This window comes from Hemicordylus capensis, chromosome 15 (assembly GCF_027244095.1).
Source record: "Hemicordylus capensis ecotype Gifberg chromosome 15, rHemCap1.1.pri, whole genome shotgun sequence".
Lineage (NCBI taxonomy): Eukaryota > Metazoa > Chordata > Lepidosauria > Squamata > Cordylidae > Hemicordylus > Hemicordylus capensis.
In genome coordinates this window covers 20289423-20308816 of record NC_069671.1, presented here as the reverse complement: position 1 = coordinate 20308816, position 19394 = coordinate 20289423, and the positions used below count along the sequence as shown (strand labels likewise).

Sequence of the window (19394 nt, the reverse complement as noted above, 5' to 3'; positions counted from 1 at the left end):
AGACTTTAAAATAAAAAATTGCTAAAATCACAAAAAATCCTGCAATGTCACCAAGAAGAACGAGCAGATTGAATCTCTGGACATTTTCTGAATCACTCAAAGGCATTTTAAATTGGCAAGAGACAGCAAGGTCAGTAAGTGTCACCCAGAGGAATGAGCAAATCGAACCTCTGAGCCCCCCCAAATCACTTTTTAAAAACCTCCCCACCCGTGGATACTCAGGTCGCAGTTGGCCAGACCTGTCACCATTCCCCATTCGCATATACTCAAAGCCACGGTTGGTAAAACTGCGGTTGGTCAGAGATGACTGTACAACGAATATTTATATACCACTTTTCAACTGAAGTTTCCAAAGCGGTTCACATAGATATAATTGTGAACCTTTTCACATAGATATGAAACAGCTCCCGGTCCCCAAAAAGGCTCACAATCTAAAAAAGCAACATAAGAGAGACACCAGCAACAGCCACTGGAGGGGTGCTGTGCTGGGGATGGATAGGGCCAGTTGCTCTCCTCCTGCTAAATAAAGAGAATCACCACTTTTAAAAAGTGACTCTTTGCTCAGTTAGCAGGGGACAATTTTACAAGCAACAGAACAGAAGCAGGGCTGCCTGGAACAGATACAGATTTCACTGTTGGAGCCAGTTAAGTGTTGAGGGAGGATGGCTCCCTAGCCCCCCTGGGGTTTGCCAAGCCCTGAGATAGCTGAAGGGAGGACACCATACATCCCACGTCTCTAGGAGCTGGGAGGGCCAGGAGATGTCTCTCCTCTCTAAAACTCCTCTCTTGGGCAAATTAATGTCATGTTGGCTAATGTGGAGTCAGAATCAAGTAGCTGTGTTGAGCCCTTAGAACAAAAACACCAACTTAAATGCCTCTTTTGTTAAGATGAACTAATGGCCACATCCACAACGCAGTAGGCAAGCTCCCAAATTACACGGAACCCTTCTCAAAGAGCGAAGCAGAAAACACAGAGGTCCTGAGCAAAGACATGGCGTCAAGCAGCACTTATCGTTGGCTAGAGCTTGTTTTGGGGTGTCTGGTCTCCATTGTTACTGTGCCCTGACACAGGCAGGGCGTCTGCAGCGTGTCTGGGAGTGGGCTCTCTCCTCCTCCTCCTCCTCCTCCTCCTCCTCCTCCTCCTCCTCCTCCTCCTCCTCGTACCCATCCCAAATGCATCCACTTCTGAAAAGCCACATTATCCGTAACTGGGATCATGCAATAAGGCATTGTTTGGAGAGTGTTCCACATCTACAGAGAGGACGAGGTGCTGGACGTTCCCCACTGCTTTGTGGACCAAGGCACTGAGGCAGGAGAGATACTGAGCTCTGATGCCCAGAGGGACTCCAGGAGACTGGAGCCACAGCGCCTGGGTGGCACCTCGGAGCCCCTGGGGTGACTCCAGCGGCCTAGAGCGGTCATGGCAGGAGAGCCCAAGGAGAAGTGGGGGAGGGAGGGGCACACTGCCTCCAGAGCGCCTCCAGCAGCAAACCCACCGGCGGTCCCTATCCAGAGCTCGCTGCTCTTGGGTGCCGCGCCAGGCCCACGGCCTTTCGTGAGGCGGGCGGCTTGCCAGGATGCTCCAAGCGCAGGACCTCCTAGCCCCACGTGGGGATGCTGCGGTTCAGGGTCTGGCGAAGCAAGGGAGCTCCGTCCCCCTTTGCTGCAGCCGGAGGAGCAGAAGATGCAGGCCGCTCCGTTGCACTTCAGAAGCACTTGCGAGGCGCTGCTCAGTACCAGCCGCCTCGGGGGAAATCGCCTCGATGCGGCCCCTGCAATCCCGCTGGAGAGCACCCTCGGCTGCCATTCGAGGAGGAGGAGGAGGAGGAGGAGAGGCCCCCCGCGCTTCAAAGGGCCTCCAGAAGATGGAGGGGCTCTTCCCCACGTTGAAGAAGTTTCCCAGCCCGGCGTGATAAAATGGCCTCTCGCCGAGGGAGCTGCGAAGTGACCACTCGATTTCACTCGGCGCTTCAGAGGATCCGGCAAGAAGACGCCGCTCTTCAGCTCTGCGGGATCTGCTACAGCAGCATGTGCGCCTCGCCTCCAGCGAGACGGCCCGGCCAGTTTCTCAACAAGCTCTCAGCCAGCCGCCTTAGCGCGCGGCGCGCAGTGGCATCCTCCGTGGCCAGGCGCAGCAGCGCGGCCCACGGAGCCCACCTCAAGGCTCACCTGCTCAGGACCGCGGCTGGATGCGTGCTGCCAACTCCAGCTGAGAAGGCTGCGCGCTCTGCCCATTCAGCTGGGCCACACCAGCGACAGGATGCGACCAGGAGGCTCCCACTTCCAGGGGCCAGGCGCAGCACAGACACCCGCCCCCGGGCAGGGGGGCCCGCCCGCCCGGCAGCCAGCCCGGCAGCCAGCCCTCCTTCCCTCCCTAGTGCCGGCGGGCCCGGCCGCCTCGTGGACCCCAGGAGGACTCCTCCGCCTCCCCGGCCCCGACTCGACGGGACGCTGCCCGGGCCGGCTGGCTGCGCGCCGTCAGGGTGCCGAGGAGGAGGAGGAGGAGGAGGAGGAGAGCCCTGGCTGGCTGGGCCCCTCCATGGAGCCCCGGCCCGGCGCGGGAGAGACTGGCTGGGCGACCCAGCCCCGAGGGCGCTCACCCGCCGAGCAGGGCGCAGGAGAAGCAGCGGCGGCCGCGGCTGCTCGGGCTCGTCCTCGGCCCGCTCCGCCTCGCCACCGTCGCCGTCGCCGTCCTCGCTTTCTCCCGGGCTTGGCTGCTGCTGCTGCTGCCGCCTCCACCTCCAGCTCCGCCGCGCTGCCGCCGCCGCCGCCGCCGCCGCCTGCTCCTCCATGGTCCGGCAGCGGGCGGGCGGGTGGGGAGAGAGGGAAGGGGGCGCCTGCTCCGCCTCACGCCCCCCGGCCCGACCCCGGCGCCATCTTCGAGCTCCGGCCGCTCAGGGAGGGAGCGAGGGGGACGGAGCGGGACGCCTCAGCCGGCCCCGCCCCGGAGAAGGAAGGAGGCAGGCAGGCAGGCAGGCAGGCAGGCGCCCTCAGCCCGCCGCCGCCGCCCCCTCCCCGCCAGCCAGCAGCCAAGAGTTGGAAAAGTTGAGGAGGCGGCGCGGGAGGAGGGAGAGGAAGACCCGCCGCCCGGCCAGGGGGAGGGACTCGGGGCGGCGGCGGCTGCGGGAGGAGGGAGGAGGAGGGAGCCCCCGCCCCCAGAGGAGCCGCGCTCCCGACGGGACGGGACGCGTGAGGTGGCCGAAGCCCGACTGGCGTTCCCCCGCCTGGCCCTCGCAGCAGCAGGACTCTCTCCGAAAGGAAGCCCGGAAGAAGGAGCGCTTCGGAGCGGCGGCGCTCCGGCTTCCCTGGGGGGCAGCTCGCGGGCCGGGCACGAAGGCTGCATGGCCCATGTGGGGGCGGCCCAGGAGGGCCAGGGCCCACTTCGCACAGCTGGCCAACCCAGAACCGGGGCGGGGGGGAGGGAGTTGGGCGCACAAGCCCCGGGCCGGGCCACCCCCAGCCAGCAATCCTTGTGGCCTTCAGCCGCCCTCTGCCTCCACGGAGGGGCTGCTCCGCCCCAGAGACCTGTTGCGTGGGGGCCCAGGGGCAGCACCCGCCCCCCCCCTTGGGAAAGCTGGGCGGCTTCTATGCAGCCTCCTGAGCCCTGGAGGGGCTTCTTCCCGCCCTGCATGCCACCCGGCCTTCTGCCCCTTGCTGGGCTCAGAGCTCCCCCCAAACCCCAAAGCCTGCCGGGACATTCCTCCTGGCCGTCTCCAGCCCCAACCAGGCCGGAAGCCTCAGGCCAGCCGGGCGCTGCTGCCTGCACGAGGATGCTCCTCCACCTGCTGAAGCAGCCGCCTCCCTCCCGGAGGCCTCTGGCTGCTGCAGGCCCCCGGGCAGTTCAGCTAAACTCCGCTTTAGAAAGCAATCAGCCACCCTTCGGCACATAAAGGCGACTTCTCTCCCATCTGAATTCCAACTGTTAGGACTGAAAACCGTTCTTTCAAAGGGAAAACATGACACAAGAAGCGCGGCTGACCAGGGCGGCAAGGAAGTAGCTGTCACCCCAGGCCAGTGGTTCTGCAGACAGCATTGGCAGGGAAAACACTCTTGGGGGGAGAATGAGCACCCTCCCTGCCCCTAAGGGTAACCCCCACCACCACCACCAAACTGGCTGAGCACCAGTTCGTGCACATCCCTACAAGGTAAAATGCCTTTTATGGGCCTCCAAACAGGTTCGAAGGGGGGGGTTCAAAGTGGAGAGCTCACTTTACGGGTGGGGAGGGTGCACTTACCCCTCCCCCCACTTTCCTCCTGCTGGCACTTGGTTTCCATAAAAGCCTTTGGGGCAGCAGCATACCTCCCTGCCACCCCTTCCCCCTCTGTGGCCAGAAGTACCAGTCTTGTGTGCACAGATTGCATGTGTGTGCATGCCCGACTGACATGCACGCATGTGGCATGTGCAGATGCACCCGGTACTTCCAACCACTTCTGGCCAAAGAGGGGGAAGGAGGCGGCTGGGATGTGCACTGCTGCCCCAAAGGCTTTTATGGAAACCGAATGCCAGCAGGGGGAAAGCGCAGGGAGGGGTAAGTGTGGGGAGGGGTAAGTGTGGGGAGGGGTAAGTGCACCCTCCCCCACCCCTCAAGCCCCCCCCACCTGGCTCCATGCACATCCCTACAAGGCAGTCAGGTGTGCCACATCAGGTGCTCATGAGAGAAGTTTCTCCAAGCATTCTGAGTTGTCCAAAGTCTGCAATCTTGTGTGAGCGAGAAGAGAAGAAGAACAGACCAACACTGGTAAAGTTGATTTGCATCTGCAGAGTTCTGCTTGTGTGGCCAGAAGGCGCCTCTTCCATGCAGGGTGTGCTTGCGTCACACGCAGCTGTGAGGCCACTGGTCCAGCTAGCCCAGTACTGGATAGCAACAGGGCTCCGGGCAGAGCAGGGCCTCGCCTGAGATCAGCTCTGGGGCCTGCAGAGCTGCTGCTCTCCCCCACCTGACCTATGGTCCCCTACACACACACACACAGATGCAAAAAGACATGACCTAGGTGGCAGATCCAACAGGAAGAGGGGGCCTTGCAGGAGGAGAGCCAGACCTCCTCCAGATGCTGTGCTCCACTCTCCCTCCAGTGTGCCCTTGCACGGCCTGCAAGACAGAAAGCCATCTCCGGTTTTGGACCAGAGTCTCGCCTTTCCTCACTCTTCAATATTTCATTGCACATTAACTGTGTAACGTGGATCAGAAAGTAACTGACGCCTGAAGACCTCATCCAGACCTCTCCTAGAGCAACTGCATTTAGAGCCAGTTGAGCACTGATAGTGGGGTGTGTGTGTGTGAGAGAGAAGTCTTTGAGTCCGCCTGCTCATCTTTATCAGGCACTTCTCCCCATGAGCACCTTCCTTATGAGGCAAGGCTACAACACCTGGGGCTTTTTAGTTTAGAAAAAAGACAACTGTGGGGAGACATAATAAGGTCTATAAAATCCTGCATGGTATGGAGAAAGCAGAGAGAGAGAAATTCTTCTCCCTCTCCCATAATACTAGAACCAGGGGTCATCCCATGAAATTGATTGCCAGGAAATCTAGGACCAACAAATGGAAGTCCTTTTTCACACAACGCATAATCAACTTGTGGAATTCTCTGCCACAAGATGTGGTGACAGCCAACAACCTGGATGGCTTTAAGAAGGGTTTGGATCACTTCATGAAGGAGAGGGCTTTCAATGGCTACTAGTCGGAGGGCTACAGGCCACCTCCAGCCTCAAAGGCAGGATGCCTCTGAGACCCAGTTTCAGGGGAGTAACAGCAGGAGAGAGAGGGCATGCCTTTACCTCTGATCTGCGGGCTTCCCAGAGGCATCTGGTGGGCCACTGTGTGAAACAAGATGCTGGACTGGATGGTCCTCCTTGGGCCTGATCCAGTGGGGCTGTTCTTATGTTCTTTTGAGATAAGTCCCTTCCACACAGGCTGCTAGCATGGCACAGCTGTGGGCAGGGCAGGGCAGGGGGCTGTCATTCCTGGAGCCCCCCCCCGGCTTAGATGCTTTGGCCCTACGCCCCCCCCCACATTGGGAGCTGACAGGTGCCTTTGGGCCCCATGGCAGCTGCCAAGCTTCCAGGGCAGCCCCGGAGAGAGCCCCTTGCAGGAGTCAGTCCTCCTGCCTGGGCCAGACCCCTGCCCTCCAAAGAGCCCCCACACTTGTCGCCTTCTGCTTGGCCAGCTGGAGTTGAGCGGCATAGAGCTGGAGAAGGGGACGGACAGCGAGGCGGAGCCTGAGTTCCTGGCAGAAGTCATGGAAATGAACGAGAAGCTCCTGGACGCAGATAGTGGCGCTGAAATAGACGAGATGGAACGCTTCATTGCAGGTAGGAGAACAGAGCCGGCTGCCGAGGCAGACGTCGGGTGTGCCCTTTCTGGAAGCCATCCACAGAGGTGCTCAAGCAGAGAAAGCCAAGGCCAAGCTGGTCGTGCTGAGGGGGCGCCAAGGTCCCGATCCTCTCCCTTGGGGTGGTTCCTTTCCCTTTCCCCTGCTTTAAGCCACACAGGCTCCAAAGCTGTACATTGCTACCTGGAGGGGGCAAGGTTCAGGGGGAGTACCTGTCCCTTTCCCGCATCTCTCTACCCATGGCTCATGGTCGCTTCAGAGGGGGAGTTAGAGAGCAGGCATAGAAGGGAAGGGTAGCCCTTTTTCTTTGTTAAACACACAAACCAAAACAACCTTGGAGATTGAATGTAGCCTGCAGAGTGGCTCTACATCAGCTGATCTACATTGCAGAGCTGGAGAAGAGGATCCTTCGGAGTAAGGACAAACCCCAAATTCCAAAAGCCTTTTTCTTCACCTGCAAACGTTAAGACCAAGTTAGAGCTTCCCGTGGGCGTCCTGGACTGAAATAGTAAGCTGGCCCCACCCGGTCCTTGCAGACAGCCCATTACAGCCCACGTGAAATGGCTCCTCTGCTCTTTTCACTGCGGTTTTTTCCAACTGTATGTACCTGGAAGAAGCAAATGAGGACAACACAATTTTGTTCCGAAAGCACAGCCAGGCTGATGGACTCCTGTGCCAAAATAACATGGAAGGATTTGCCCTGGCTAAGGAAAACCAGCTCCCAAGCAAGGGGTCCCTGCCCCAAAGACCCAGACAAACATCAGCAGCAACTTCGTCTGAGCAGGTCCTAAACTTAGCTTAGCTGAGAGCCCCTTGCCAGTCGCCATCAGCTTCCCGGTGTGGGGAAGGAAAGCGGGCAGGCGAGCTGAGAGTTTGTGCAAGGCCGGAGGAGTCTGGCAAGAGGAAAGTGCTGCCGTGTCGCTTGCTTTCGGGCCTGGCCCCTCTCTGGAGGAGGGACCTGGCTCAGTGGGAGAACCCCTGCTTGGCACACAGGAGGCGGCCCACAGCCAGTCCCTGACAGCATCCCCAGGTAGGGCTGGGAAAGGGCAACCCCCCCATCAGAAACCGCTGCCAGGCCTTGTAATCCTGAGCTGGGGGACCAGTGGTCTGACCAGGAGTGCTTGTCCTAAGGAGCTGGGGGGGCAGTGCCCAGTGAGATGCAGCTACCTCCGGTTCCCGGCAGCTCCATTGCTCCTCTCTCTCTTATTCCACCCGCCCTGCCAAGAGTTTCTTCACTGCTGGCAGGCTGGCCATTCATCAGGTAGAGCTGACGAAGCCTGGGAAATGGATAAGAATGTGTGAGGACCTGGAAATCAAACGGGGTGTGTGTACTACAGATAGGGGATGGAACTGCAGACTCTTCAATACTTTCCGGGAAATGAATGAAACCACTTCCTTATCGACATTTGAGAACACACCAGATTTCCAACTGGAACAGCATGCCCCCAAACCCCCAAACCAGCTGGGCAGGGAGGAGGTGGGCGGCAAAGCCCCCTGGGTCTTCTCCTCCCATGGCTAAAGTGGCACTGAGATATCCGAAGATATCTTAGCGAGAAAAGGGGGGTGTTGAGCCGAAGAGCAGAGGACCACAGCCGGACTTCAGCTAGCGTGGGCAGAGTGGGCAGCAGGGATTCCACAGGAGAGATGTTTGCTGCTCCCCCTCCTGGCTTCTGGGGTTGGGCTGAATGCGTCACTCCACCACGCACTGTTGGAACCAGGTCGACTGGGCAGGAGAAGCGGCATGTGGCTCCTCCGTGACATGAGCTCAGCGTGGCGATCGGAGAGGGTGTGCCCAGCTACCTCTCACAGGAAACAGAGAAAGGAGAGGTGTGTGGCGAGACGGACAACAGAGGCTCCCTGCTGGAGCGCTGCTCACCCAGCCCAAGTCCTGCCTGGCTTCTTGCCTGCCTGCCTGGATTTGCCTAAAGAAGTCAGCAAGTGCAGAGCGCAGCAGGTGCCCGGAACAACCCGCCCTGCCCTGCCCTGCCCTGGGGGCACTTTCCCTCGCTCTGTTCAAGCCCCCACATTGCATCTCTCACCGGCCGTCTCTCTTTGCCTGCACCGGCAGTTTTGGCAAGAAATCCCAGCAGAAAGCACCTGGCTCAAGCGGACTGCAGCTTCTTGGCTGGGTGTTCAAGTCCAGCTTGGGGAGGGCTCCTTTAGCCTGGACCCACCACTGCTCAGAAGGGCAGGCGAGAGGGGCAGAGTGCCTGCCTCGCTCGATGGGAAGCAACCACCGCTGTCCCCAGCCAAGCAGGAGAGAGAGACACACACACACGCGCCTCCTGCCGGGAGCTCTGGGCACAGCCCTTTGAGGACTCCAAAGCCACTTTCCCTGCCTCAGAATCCCTCCCATAAAACAAATCTGGGGCGCAGAACGTGCTTTAGAAAGCTCCATCTGTTCCTGGCCTATCCTCAGCAGACAAGGCACTCACCAGGATGTGCAGGCCACAGCCCCCCCCTCCCATGTCTCCTTTTCATGGGGCGGGGAGAGCCCAGTTCTGGAGACCCCCCTGTGGCTGTCTGTATGAAACAGACAGGGGGGAAGGATGCCGAAAGGGGAAACAAGCCGTTGAGCTGGGAGGGAAGAACCACCATGCAGCTGACCCAGAGCAGTACCGATTTCTGATACAAATGATTGGCCCGGAGAACCGTGTGCAAGGCCCTCATCCTGGGTTGGTCAGAATCACGCGGTTAGGCACGGAAAGAGGGTTTTTAGGAGGTCCTGCTTCAGCTGCTAACTCTGGGCAGGTGGAGTTGGGCAAGCCATTGTCAGATACGAGCCAAGCTTCTGCAAACAAGATAATGCCTTGTAAAGCAGAACTTTCTAAGCAAACGCGTCCTTCAGAATCTCTGCTGGATTGGGGCAAGGCTGTTGGTGGTGCTGAGAATCGGCCTGCCTCAGCTGGAAGGACCAGCATTTCAGGTAAATATCCCTATCCAGTCACAGCACAGAATCCTTCCAGTGGCTGTTGCAGGTAGCGGCTGAAAATTTATTTTGGTTGTGAGCCCTTCTGGAACCGGGATCTAACTAATTGACTTTCTCCCTTTCTCCATAGAGGAGTCACCAAGGGCTGAGCAGAGGACCCGTGGTGGCAACACCCCCCCGGATGACTGCAGGTGGCCTTGGTGCCCACGCCCTGGGACTTTACCCCACAGAGGGCCCCATAGGGTGGGGCAGAAGTAGAGTTGGGGCAGAGGCCAAGGTCATGTCAGAAGGTTTCTTGCAACTCGCCTCTCTACAGTGAAGTGCTGGAGGCCCAGGGCAGACGTCCTCACTCAGACTCTCCCCGGGGAGGAGACCGCTTGGCTGGGCACAGGACCCACGCCACCACCACCGTGAGCAAATTGGCAGTGGCCACCTGCAACATGAACCAGCGTGACCCAGGTCTCCCCTCAGTCAAGGGGGATACTGAGAAAAGAACTGTCGCACAAGCATCATTTCCAGAGAGGGCTGAGTTTGCTTGTACTCACCCCTCTGCACAGAGCAGCAGCAGCTCCTGGATGGAGGCCCAGGCCCAAACCCCACTCCCTATGGGGCAGCAGCCTGGGATTGCGCCACTGCTGGAGAATAGTGGCTTCAGGGGGTCCCACCCTGGGAGGACCCGTGAGAGAGACTGAATGCAGCTCATCACAAGCACCCTTGAGAAGGAGCGGCCAGGGGCCTCACCCCACAGAGGCTGGGGTGGGTGTGTGCAGCATTCTACTGGTGGGAAGAGTTGAAATAATTGCAATTTAGTTTCTCAAGAACATTAAATTCACACACACACACTCAGTGCTGCTTCTTGCATTGATCCTTTTTTTGGTCTAGGAGTCCCCTTGCAAGGACTGCTACCTACACCCCCCCCCCCGCCTCCTTCCCTTGGGGCCACCTCATCGGCTGGGGAAGTGACTCACACACAGAGTTCATGTGGACCCATTTGCACAGCTGGACCCCCCCCAGGGCCTTTCTTTGGTACTTCATTGCCCACTACCGGGCACCAACAAGCCCCCCACAAGCTGGTTCTATTTTGCCTCCTCCTCCTCCTCCTCCTGCGGCTGCCAGCCTTTACTTTGCGGCGACCTCCACCATCACCCCTCTTCTTGGGCCATTGTGCCCCCCCCGGGATGACTGGAGGGCATAGCAGCAGTCCAGGAACCAGTTAGCCAAGAAGCCTGCAGGCAGCCAGCCCGGGCCACGGAAGCGGGGCTGCTGTGGCTCCAGAGAGTCGGGAGGCTGAAGCAGGGCCGCCCCTTCCTCCATGGGGCGGGGGGGGGGGGTGCTGATGAGGGCGTGAAGGCCAGACGCAGCGGCGGAGGGGAAGGCAGAGGAGGCGGCGCGGTCGCCCGGGGAGGGCTCGGCTTGCAAGGGAGGCCCGCTGCGCTTCCTCCAAGCAGGCAGCCCGCGGCGCAGGCGCCCCCCGCCCCCCCCCCCGCGGCCAGGCCGGGCGACCGGCTCTTCTCTCGCCACCGACAGAGGGGCCAGGCGGGGGGCTTCAGCCAGCGAGCCGGCGGCGGCCCGAAGCGCCCTGCGGGCCGGCGACTGACTGCGCGGCGAGCCCAGGGGCCGGGACACGGGCGCCCTTGTCACAAAGCGCGGCCGGCACGCAGGGCGCTTCATCACCGGCGGCGCCCAGCCGGGGCTCGCTCGCCGCCGCCAGCCATTGCCTGGCTTCAACCCCGCCGCCCGCCCGCCCGCGGGCGCCAGAGCGGCCACCGGCGGCAGCCCCGAGAGACAGACCACCGAGGGCGGCCCAGGGTGGGCGCTAGAGGGGACCGGCGCGGCTCGCTCGCGGGGCCCCGACGTGAGTTGCGCCCCGCTCGCCCGGCTCTCTGCGGGGAGGCTGGGAGGGGACTCTCGCTCGCCCGCCCGCCCTCGCCCCGCTCGGTCTTGTCCAGGCGGCGGCGATGAAGCGCGGCCGGGCGGCCCGGGAAGAAGAAGACGAAGAGCCGGAGGAGCGAGAGCGGCGGAGGCGGCGGCGGCGGCGCAAGAGGCGGCGGCGCGAGGCGGTAGCCGAGCAGCGGCGCCGGGAGCGGCAGCTGGAGCTGGAGCGCGCCTGGCAGGAGGTGGAGGAGGCGGCCGCCGCCGCCGAGGCTGCAGATGTCCGCGCCGCCCAGCTGTGGGAGAGGGAGGCCGAAGCGGTGGCCAGGGTCTGGGCCCTCGAGGACCAGCAGGAGGAGGAGGAGGCGGCGCGCCGGCGAAGAAGGACAGAAGCCGCCGCCGCCGCCGCGCAGGAGGAAGAGCCGCCGCCGCCGCAGCAGGAGGGCGGCGATGGGGACGCGCCCGGGCGCTGGGGGGCCGGCTGAGCGAAAGAGAGAGAGAGAGAGCCTAATAAAGCAGCCGTAGCAGCTCCACCACCGACCGGCGCCTGCCCACTTCCTGGCCGGGACCGGGGCGTACCTCCAGGCAAGCAGCCGGGCGGGCCCCGACGACAACCGTTGCGGAGGGAGGGAAGAGCCGCGCCCCCCCCCGCCCTCTCAGAAAGAGGAGGGGCTGCCAGGTCCAGGGCGCTCCCCCAATGGGAACGCCAAGCGCAGGGAGGCTCCGCCCACGGAGGGAGGGCGCGAGCGAAGGACGCCCCCCTGTCGCCGAGCTCGGGGCTCAAACGCCCTTGCGCGGCGGGCTTGGCCGGATTCGTATGGGGTGTGGGCTGCAGCAGGCCCCTTGAGTCACACGTCCTGCTCAACACTGGCACAAGCAGTCGGCAGGGTGCTTCACAGGGGCAACACGGGGCCCTTCCTAGGGTGCAGCCACACACACCCCTCCCTCTACAGGTATCTGGGCTCGTGGAGTCCCCCTCCGGGACTGGGGCTGGCTGGCACATCACCCTGGAGAGGAAGAGGCTCTCGGAGGACCTGCGGAGCTTAGACAATAATTCATGGAGATCAGACCCACCCATGACTACTAGTCTGGTGGCTGTGGGCCACCTCCAGCCTTAGAGGCACGATGCCTCTCCATGCCAGTTGCTGGGGAGCCACAGCAGCAGGAGAGAGGCCAAGCCCCCATCGCCTCTGGCCTGTGGGCTTAGGAAGCTGCCTTATACCGAGTCAGACCCTCAGTCCATCTCGCCCAGTATTGTCCACCCAGACTGGCAGCAGCGGCTTCTCCCAGGTTGCAGGCAGGAGTCTCTCTCAGCCCTCTCTTGGAGATGCTGCCAGGGAAGGAACTTGGCACCTTCTGCCGGCAAGTGCTCGTTCACTGAGCTGTGGCCCCATCATCCCCTGAGGGGACTCTCTTCCGGTGCTCACACATCTAGTCTCCCATTCAAATGCAACCAGGACAGACCCTGCTTAGCAAAGAGGACCAATCATCCTTGCTACCACCAGACCAGCTCTTCTTGGAGGCATCTGGTGGGCCACTGTGCAAAACAGGCTGCTGGACTAGATCAGCCTTTTGGGGCCTGATCCAGCAGGGCTCCAGTTCTTATTGCTCCCTGGGTATCCCAGAGGAGGGGTGACCCCAGAAGGCGCAACCATCAGCTTTCCCCTGGCACAGCCCAGGCCAGAGCACGGATGGACAGACAGGGAGGACAGCCCCGCTGAAGGCCCTCCAGAGGGAGACGGACTCATCCACCCCCCTCCTCTTGCCCCAAGGGAAGGGAAAGAGGGAGGCACCCAGGTGGTGACGATGGCGAAGACGTGGCTGGCGGGTGCTCCTGGGCTGTTATCAGGGTCCAGAGAGCCCCACTGTCTGAGCATGGGGGGGGGAGGGCAGCTGGGGAAGACCCCCCCCCCACACACAGCATCCAAGGCTGCCAATCTCCACTTGTATCCCAAGCAGAGGGTGCCCCAGAGAACAGGGCCACTGCCTCTCCTGCATTTTATTCCCCAGAGATTTTAGTTCAGCCCCAGCCCAAAAAGGAGGACGTCTGTCAAGTTAGACCATAAAACTGTATTTTTTGTTTTTAAACAGACGTTTGTACACTTTGTTACAGAACCGGAGACGCTAAAATCACTTTTTGGTCGGCAAACATAGAAAAATCTTTGTGTGCAATTACTGTGTATTTACAGGGTTTCCTGTTAGTGATTTTTCATTATTATTATTATTATTATTATTATTATTATTATTTAGACAACATCACACACTCAACATAGGACATGGCTTAAGATAAATATATTAGTAAATAAATATTCTGAGAACATCTTTCCATAAATGAAATGTGCTGCTATCCATATACAGAATATACACAAGTCGTCTTCTAACCTTAGAAACATTACAAATGGCAGGAGAAAGAGCCCTTTAGCCAGATTACAAATCTTGACAGTAAATTTTATACAAAACTGTTTAAGTGCTACAGAAGAGTTTCCTTTTATTTTTTTAAAGGGTTTTTTTTTCATTAAAAAAGTAGTGCCTCATGAGCCCAACAAAATGGCAAGAGTTGATTCAACAGCAAGGCCTTCGGGATCTCTCTCTCACACTCGCCCACACAGAGACGGTCCTACTGACCACAGCGGGGAGCCAGGCCCCGGCGGGCAGGGGCTTCTCAGCCACAGCCTCCAGGTGGCCACAAGGCGGCTGCTCCACTCAAGCGCCTCCTGGCCCCCACCCCGGCCCTGAAGGGCACTAGCAACAGGCAGGCATCCACTAGCCACCCAGCACATGCGGAAGTGACAGCCGCATGGAGGCCCGGAGTCTGGGAGCCACTTTGGGGAAACAGGCAGGCGGCCCGACTGCAGGGAGCCCTTCTCTCCGGGCACAGGCCCAAACACCCCACCCCCGTTACTCTCTCGCAGGCAGGAGCCTGGCAGGTGCTGCAGCTCGCAATGGGGCTTCACCGGGTGGACTTCGGCCAGCATGCACCGTGAGCAGATGAGCGATCCCACTCCCGGGGTTGCCTGATGACCTTCTCAGTCACGTGCGGAGAGCCAGTTCCATCCCCCCACCCATGCTTTCCTTCCAGGCCACTCACCCTGGGCAAGGCAAGGCACCGGGCAACATCCATTCAGCACACCCCCCCCACCCCCACCCCCCTCCCCAGGATCTGCAGCTGGGGTGCCGATGGAGCCAAGGGCCCTCCCGGGGGGGGGCACAGACACAGCCTGCGTGCCCCCCCTGCACCCGCGCCCCGCCGTGGCCTCAGCCACACAGAACGGGCGTCTTCCGGCACCAGGTGGCCGGGGCTGCGGTGGCCAGAAGCCGTTGTTTCCACAGGAAACGATTAGCCATTCGGGGGGGGGGGGCGGAATAAGAGCCATGGTGACAGAGGCAGCTGGTGGGGGGGAGGGGGACCTCTGCCTGCCCAGAGGCCTGAATGACAGCCAGGCCGGCCAATCCGGAGGCAGCGGGCAAGGGGACTCCCGGGAGGCATAGGCCCCCAGCCCCTCTCGCAGCGGGCACAGGTCACGTGCAGAGGTCTGGCCCCAGTCGCCTCCACATGGATGCAGAGCATCAGGGCCCCACGGCGGGTCTCCCGGGGGCCCCAGGGCAGGGGGGGCCTCCTCCTCCTCCCAGGGCCAGCCCCCCCCCCCGCCGGCACTGCTGGGAAGCACATACCCGGGTCTCCTGGCGGCACCGGCGGGCAGCTGCCTTCCCGGAGTGGCGGCCCTTTGGACTCCTTTTGCTTCAAGGTGCGGTTTCCGGACGGGCTGCCCAGGAGGCCCCTCTCTGCCCACAGGGCGGCTGGGGCCCCGGCCTGAGCTTGCGCCCTGCGGCGGCGGCAGCAGCAGCAAGAGGCGGCACCGCGGTGGGAAAGACCACTCGGGTGCCCCGGAGAACAGCTGGGGGCCAGGGCCGGCCCCTGCAAGCCCGCCCACCCCAGCCTGTGGACGGCGGCGGCGGCGGCGGCCACGGCGGCCTTTCTCTGGAGTGGGCCGCAGCTGGAACGGCCGGAGCAGAGAGGCAGTCCCACGGCTCAGTCTCCCACGTGACCTTTCCTCAGAGAAGGGCAACCTGCAAGACAGAAGGGAGCGTCAGGGGGGGGGCTGGTCTTGGGGCAGCAAGCGCTTGAGTGGCCCCCTCCGCTAAGCAGGGTCTGCTCTGGTTTGCATGTGGATGGGAGACAACGTGGGTGAGCACTGGGAGACCTTCCCCTTTAGGGGATGATGGGGTCGCTCTGGGAAGCCCGTCTGCCTGCTTACGTGCAGAAGGCTCCAAGTCCCCTCCCGGGCAGCATCTCCAGACAGGGGTGGGAGAGACTCCTGCCTGCCGCCTTGGAGAAGCCGCTGCCAGTCTGTGAAGACAATCCTGAGCTCGGTGGACCAAGGGTCTGACTCGGAGGGTACAGGGCAGCTTCCTATGTTCCCATCTGCCCCTGGGTCTCCAGAGGGCCATTTCCATAGACTCAAGATATGCCCCCAAGATGTCTGTCTTCTGGTGGTAGACATTCCAGCAGGAGGGAAGATGGCCTTACGGAGAGGAGGGCTGGTGGTAGCCAGCAGGACTGGTCCCCTTAGCTAAGCAGGGTCCGCCCTGGTTGCATCTGAATGGGAGACTAGAAGTGTGAGGCGCTGCAAGAGATTCCCCTCAACAGGGGATGGAGCCGCCACTCTGGGAAGAGCATCGAGGTTTTATCAACATAGTTCCCTCCCTGGCAGCCTCCAAGCGCCCATCTAGCTCAGGATCCTGGGGGACCCCAGGGCGGAGAGCCCCCCCACCCCAAGCACTGCTCGGAGTCTGCCTGCTAGTGCTGCTGGGCTTACCTGTCCCTGGGGTGCCTGGCGCTGCCGCTGCCTCCGGACAGCTCTGGGCGGAGGGGCCGGAGAAGAGCCCCCGGGCCTCCTCCTGCAGGAAGTCCACCGGCTGGTAGCAGCACTCCCGCGGGCGTCCGTGCTCAGCCGGGGCCTCGCCTCGAGCCAGCCGGGGCCTGCCAGGGCCCGCTTTCTCACACCGCCCCTCCCAAGGGCTGCTGCTGCTGCCGCCGCCGCCACCACCAGCGCCCCCTCCCTGGCAGTCGGCGGGCAGCGCTAGCTCGCAGTCTCTGTCCTCGGGAATGATGGTGATGCGCTGGCCCAGCTCACACCCCGCGGGGCAGCAGCCCGGCAAGGACTCCTCGGCGCAGACGTACTGCACTTTCACAGCATAGTCCTCCGCGTAGCAGCCTGCCTGGCTGGGGCCCCCACCGGCCACCTGCTTCTCTTCATAGAAGCAGCAGGGCAGGGCCTCACACGCCCCCCCTTCGGTCCGAAGACTGTACAGGCCCGGACTTCGCTGCGGCTCTCGGCCAGGGCCACATCCTGTCCAGAGGGGCGGCCCCAGGAGGAGGGCGCTGCACTCCGACGCCCTCCCCAAGGGCTCCCGGGAGGCCTCGAAGCAGCAGGCGCAGGCAGGCTCCCGGGGGGGCCCTGGGCAGGGCCGGGCAACTTCTCCGGGAAGAGCCTCCAGGCCGGGCCCCTCGGTGGCGGCAGCGGCGGCCGCAGGCCCGGGGGGAGCCTCCCTGTGCTCCAACGAGGAGCTGCTGCTGTAGTTCATCTCCAGGCTGCAGTTCGAGAGCTGGTCCCCTGCCGCTGCCGGGGAGGTGGCCAAGACAGGCAAGCCGTCACTGCCACCGCCGCCACCGCCACCGCAGCCCCCCAGCAGGCTCGGAGCGGGAGGGCCCTCCAGGAGAGCCACGGCCCCCCGACCCGGCCCCCCCACCTCGCCCGCCCGGCAGGGGCTTTTGCTGCGGTAGACGTAGGGGTCGTAGTCACTGCTCAGGGAGCTCCGGAAAGTGGAGCAGCTGCCAAAGACGCCCTGGTTGCTGACCTCCGTGCAGTCCGCCATCGAGTCGCTGGAGGAGCAGTGGCAGTGGGCCGAGCTGCCGCCGCCGCCACCACCGCCACTGCCGCCGCCACCACCGCTGCTGCTGCTGCTGCTGTCGCTCCCGGGGCAGTCGCCCAGGTAGCCGCTGCAGACCGAGCGGTGGCCGTGATAGCAGCTGAAGCTGGAGGCACTGCCACTCTCCAGGCGGGAGGCCGGTGCCACGTGGACCACGGGAGGGGGGAAGAGCCTGCTGCTGCCCACAGGCGGGAAGGCACGGGAGCCCGGCGGCAGAGGCCCCGCCTGCTCCGGGTAGCTAAGGCCTTGGAAGTAGTAGTGCTGGAACATGGTCTCGTACTGCGAGAAGCAAGCCGGCTTGGAGAAGTGGCCCCCGCCCAGCTTGGGCCTCCGGAAGGGGTAGGCCCGGTGCTCCACGCCGCACTGGTGCTCCAAGTGGATGGGCGGGTAGCTCCGCAGGAAGGCCGGGGCCTCCCCGTGTCGGTCCACCGTCAGGACGGTGATGGGGTTCCCGTGGGGGTCCATGCTGGTCCGCGTGGGGTACGCGGTGACCGGACTGGCCCGGTGCACACGGCCAGGGTAATGGAGGGGCAGGATCACCCGCTGCTGCTGCTGCTGCTGCCGGCCCCGCAACTGGCTGGCCACGTCCTCACAGCCCTGGCCGGGGACACCCTTCTTTTGCTCTGTGCAGAGGAGGGACACAGGCCGCGTCAGAAAGCCCAGCGAGGGCCGGGAAGCATTGCGTGGCTGGCTTATGGATGCGCGGGACAGCCCGCCTGGCCCAAGACCCCTTCAGGCCGCTGACATACAGTTCCAAACAAGGGAACGCTGGCCACGGATTGCCTGGACCGGAGGCAGGGGGGAGCCAGGACTCTGCCGTGCGGCGGCACCGAGGCCCCCCCCCCCAAGAACTCCCAGCTGGCGGCACGATCCGGCCCTGCTCCTGCCCACCCCACACGGGGGCCAGCCTGGCTGGCTCTCTCCTCTCCACTCTGGACACTGCCCGTGACCCGGGCCACGGAGGCAGGGAGCAGGGGCCACGGATTCCGCAGCCAGACTCACCGATGATGTTGTGGCGGCAGTGGGGGCAGGTGTGGTGCTGCAAGAGCCAGGGGTCCACGCACTTCCGGTGGAACCGGTGGGCGCAAGGGATCACGCGCAGCTCCTGCAGAGGGGAAGGGGGAGAAGGCGCTGCAGAGAGGGCACCTCCCTGCTCCAGGCGCCCCCAGGCAGCACGGCCCCCTGGCCAGCTCAGCCCCACCCCAGCGCCTCAGCCGCGGGCTGCCTCCTCAAGGGCCAGGTGTGCCGCTCAGGCGGCCGCGGCCTCTGTGGGCCTCCCTGCATAGCAGCCAGGGGGCTTGGCTGGGCAAGGCCAAAGAAGGGCCTGCCAGCAACCCCACCCACTGGGGGTGGAGGAGGAGGAGGAGGAGGAGGAGGAGGAGGAGGAGGGCGGCAGGGGCAGCCAAGCAAGCAGCCACTCCTCCTGGCCTGTGGCTTGCAGAGGAGAGCAGAGCCCAGCCTCGACCAACCCAGAGTGCCCGGATTCCCGCCCAAGCGCTTCTGCCAATCCAAGCGCCGACAGCAAACCAGGGAACGCTTAGGATTCCAGCCCAGGTTTCCTTGGGGGATGCCCCATGTATTCCGGCGACCCCTCCACCCCTCTCTGTTCTTATCCTAGTAACTTCCCTTATTTGTTCCTGTTATGGGTGGTATCCAGTTAATCCGGAAGCATATGCCGGCGTACCCCTTGCGCTGATTTTCCAGGGCAGTGGCGACCCAGGACACAGTTTCGCTGGCCAAGGCCAAGTGGGATGGAGGCCTGCCCCCCGGAGGGATGCCCCATCGCTTGGGACGTCCCCATGGAACACAGGAGGGGGGCTGGTGGCCACACCCCATGGGGTCAGCCGGAAGGGCCGGGCTGGCTGGCTCCCTCCCTCCCTCCCTCCGCCCACGCAGCAGGCCCCTCTCACCTCCCCGTCCAGGTACTTCTCCAGGCAAATGGCGCAGTCCGCGGTGGAGCTGCCGCTGAGCGTGTCCAGGGCCCCACAGCTGCCTTCGCAGCTCCCTTTCAGCTTGGACTTGAACTTGCGCGTCTCCATCTTCTCCAGAGCCTGCACGGCCAGCCGGTTCATGGAGTTCTGCAGCAGAAGCCGCAAGGCATTGCCTGAAGCAGGGGGCAGGCAGCCAGAGCCTCCTTTGCTCAGCCCCACTCTAGGCCAGGCTTCAGCATCAGGGCTGCCCCAGACGCCACCAAGCCAGCCGCCATCTCCTCCCATGGGGGGAGCGGGAGGGGGGGATGAGTGGCAATCCCCTCCCCAACTGGAGCCACACTCCATCCGGGCAGGTACACTCTTGAGAGTGACGTGCCTCCCAGGCCGGAGAGCCCCAACAGC

At 62.5% G+C, this 19394-nt stretch overlaps 3 protein-coding genes across 9 annotated transcripts in view; 1 reads left to right on the top strand and 2 right to left on the bottom strand.

Moving 5' to 3' along the window:
- The window catches only part of TTC28 (tetratricopeptide repeat domain 28), a 79620-nt gene extending 76575 nt beyond the window's left edge, over positions 1–3045 (bottom strand). For 2 of the 4 annotated variants that reach the window (XM_053279294.1, XM_053279296.1), the window contains exon 1: positions 2601–3045. In XM_053279294.1, coding sequence (XP_053135269.1) covers positions 2601–2792 — 192 coding nt within the window. In that variant the 5' untranslated portion in view covers positions 2793–3045. Of the gene's footprint in view, positions 1–1496 lie in introns of all 4 variants that reach the window. The other 2 variants (XM_053279297.1, XM_053279298.1) reach the window with 1 other exon arrangement.
- Positions 3046–10902: 7857 nt separating this feature from the next.
- LOC128338199 (uncharacterized) lies at positions 10903–11736 on the top strand. The gene has a single exon (XM_053280319.1). The coding sequence runs from the start codon at positions 11217–11219 to the stop codon at positions 11613–11615; it is 399 nt and encodes a 132-aa protein (XP_053136294.1). The 5' UTR covers positions 10903–11216; the 3' UTR covers positions 11616–11736.
- Positions 11737–13180: 1444 nt separating this feature from the next.
- The window catches only part of ZNRF3 (zinc and ring finger 3), a 30622-nt gene continuing 24408 nt past the window's right edge, over positions 13181–19394 (bottom strand). For all 4 annotated transcript variants that reach the window (XM_053280315.1, XM_053280317.1, XM_053280314.1 and 1 more), the window contains exons 6-9: positions 18972–19139; positions 18064–18166; positions 15948–17684; positions 13181–15198 (exon numbers count right to left, since the gene is read on the bottom strand). In XM_053280315.1, coding sequence (XP_053136290.1) covers positions 15161–15198; positions 15948–17684; positions 18064–18166; positions 18972–19139 — 2046 coding nt within the window. In that variant the 3' untranslated portion in view covers positions 13181–15160. The remainder of the gene's footprint in view (positions 15199–15947; positions 17685–18063; positions 18167–18971; positions 19140–19394) is intronic.

Bases quoted from the DNA above. Each gene is read 5' to 3' on its own strand.
- LOC128338199 (XM_053280319.1), top strand. From the start codon at position 11,217: ATGAAGCGCGGCCGGGCGGCCCGGGAAGAAGAAGACGAAGAGCCGGAG.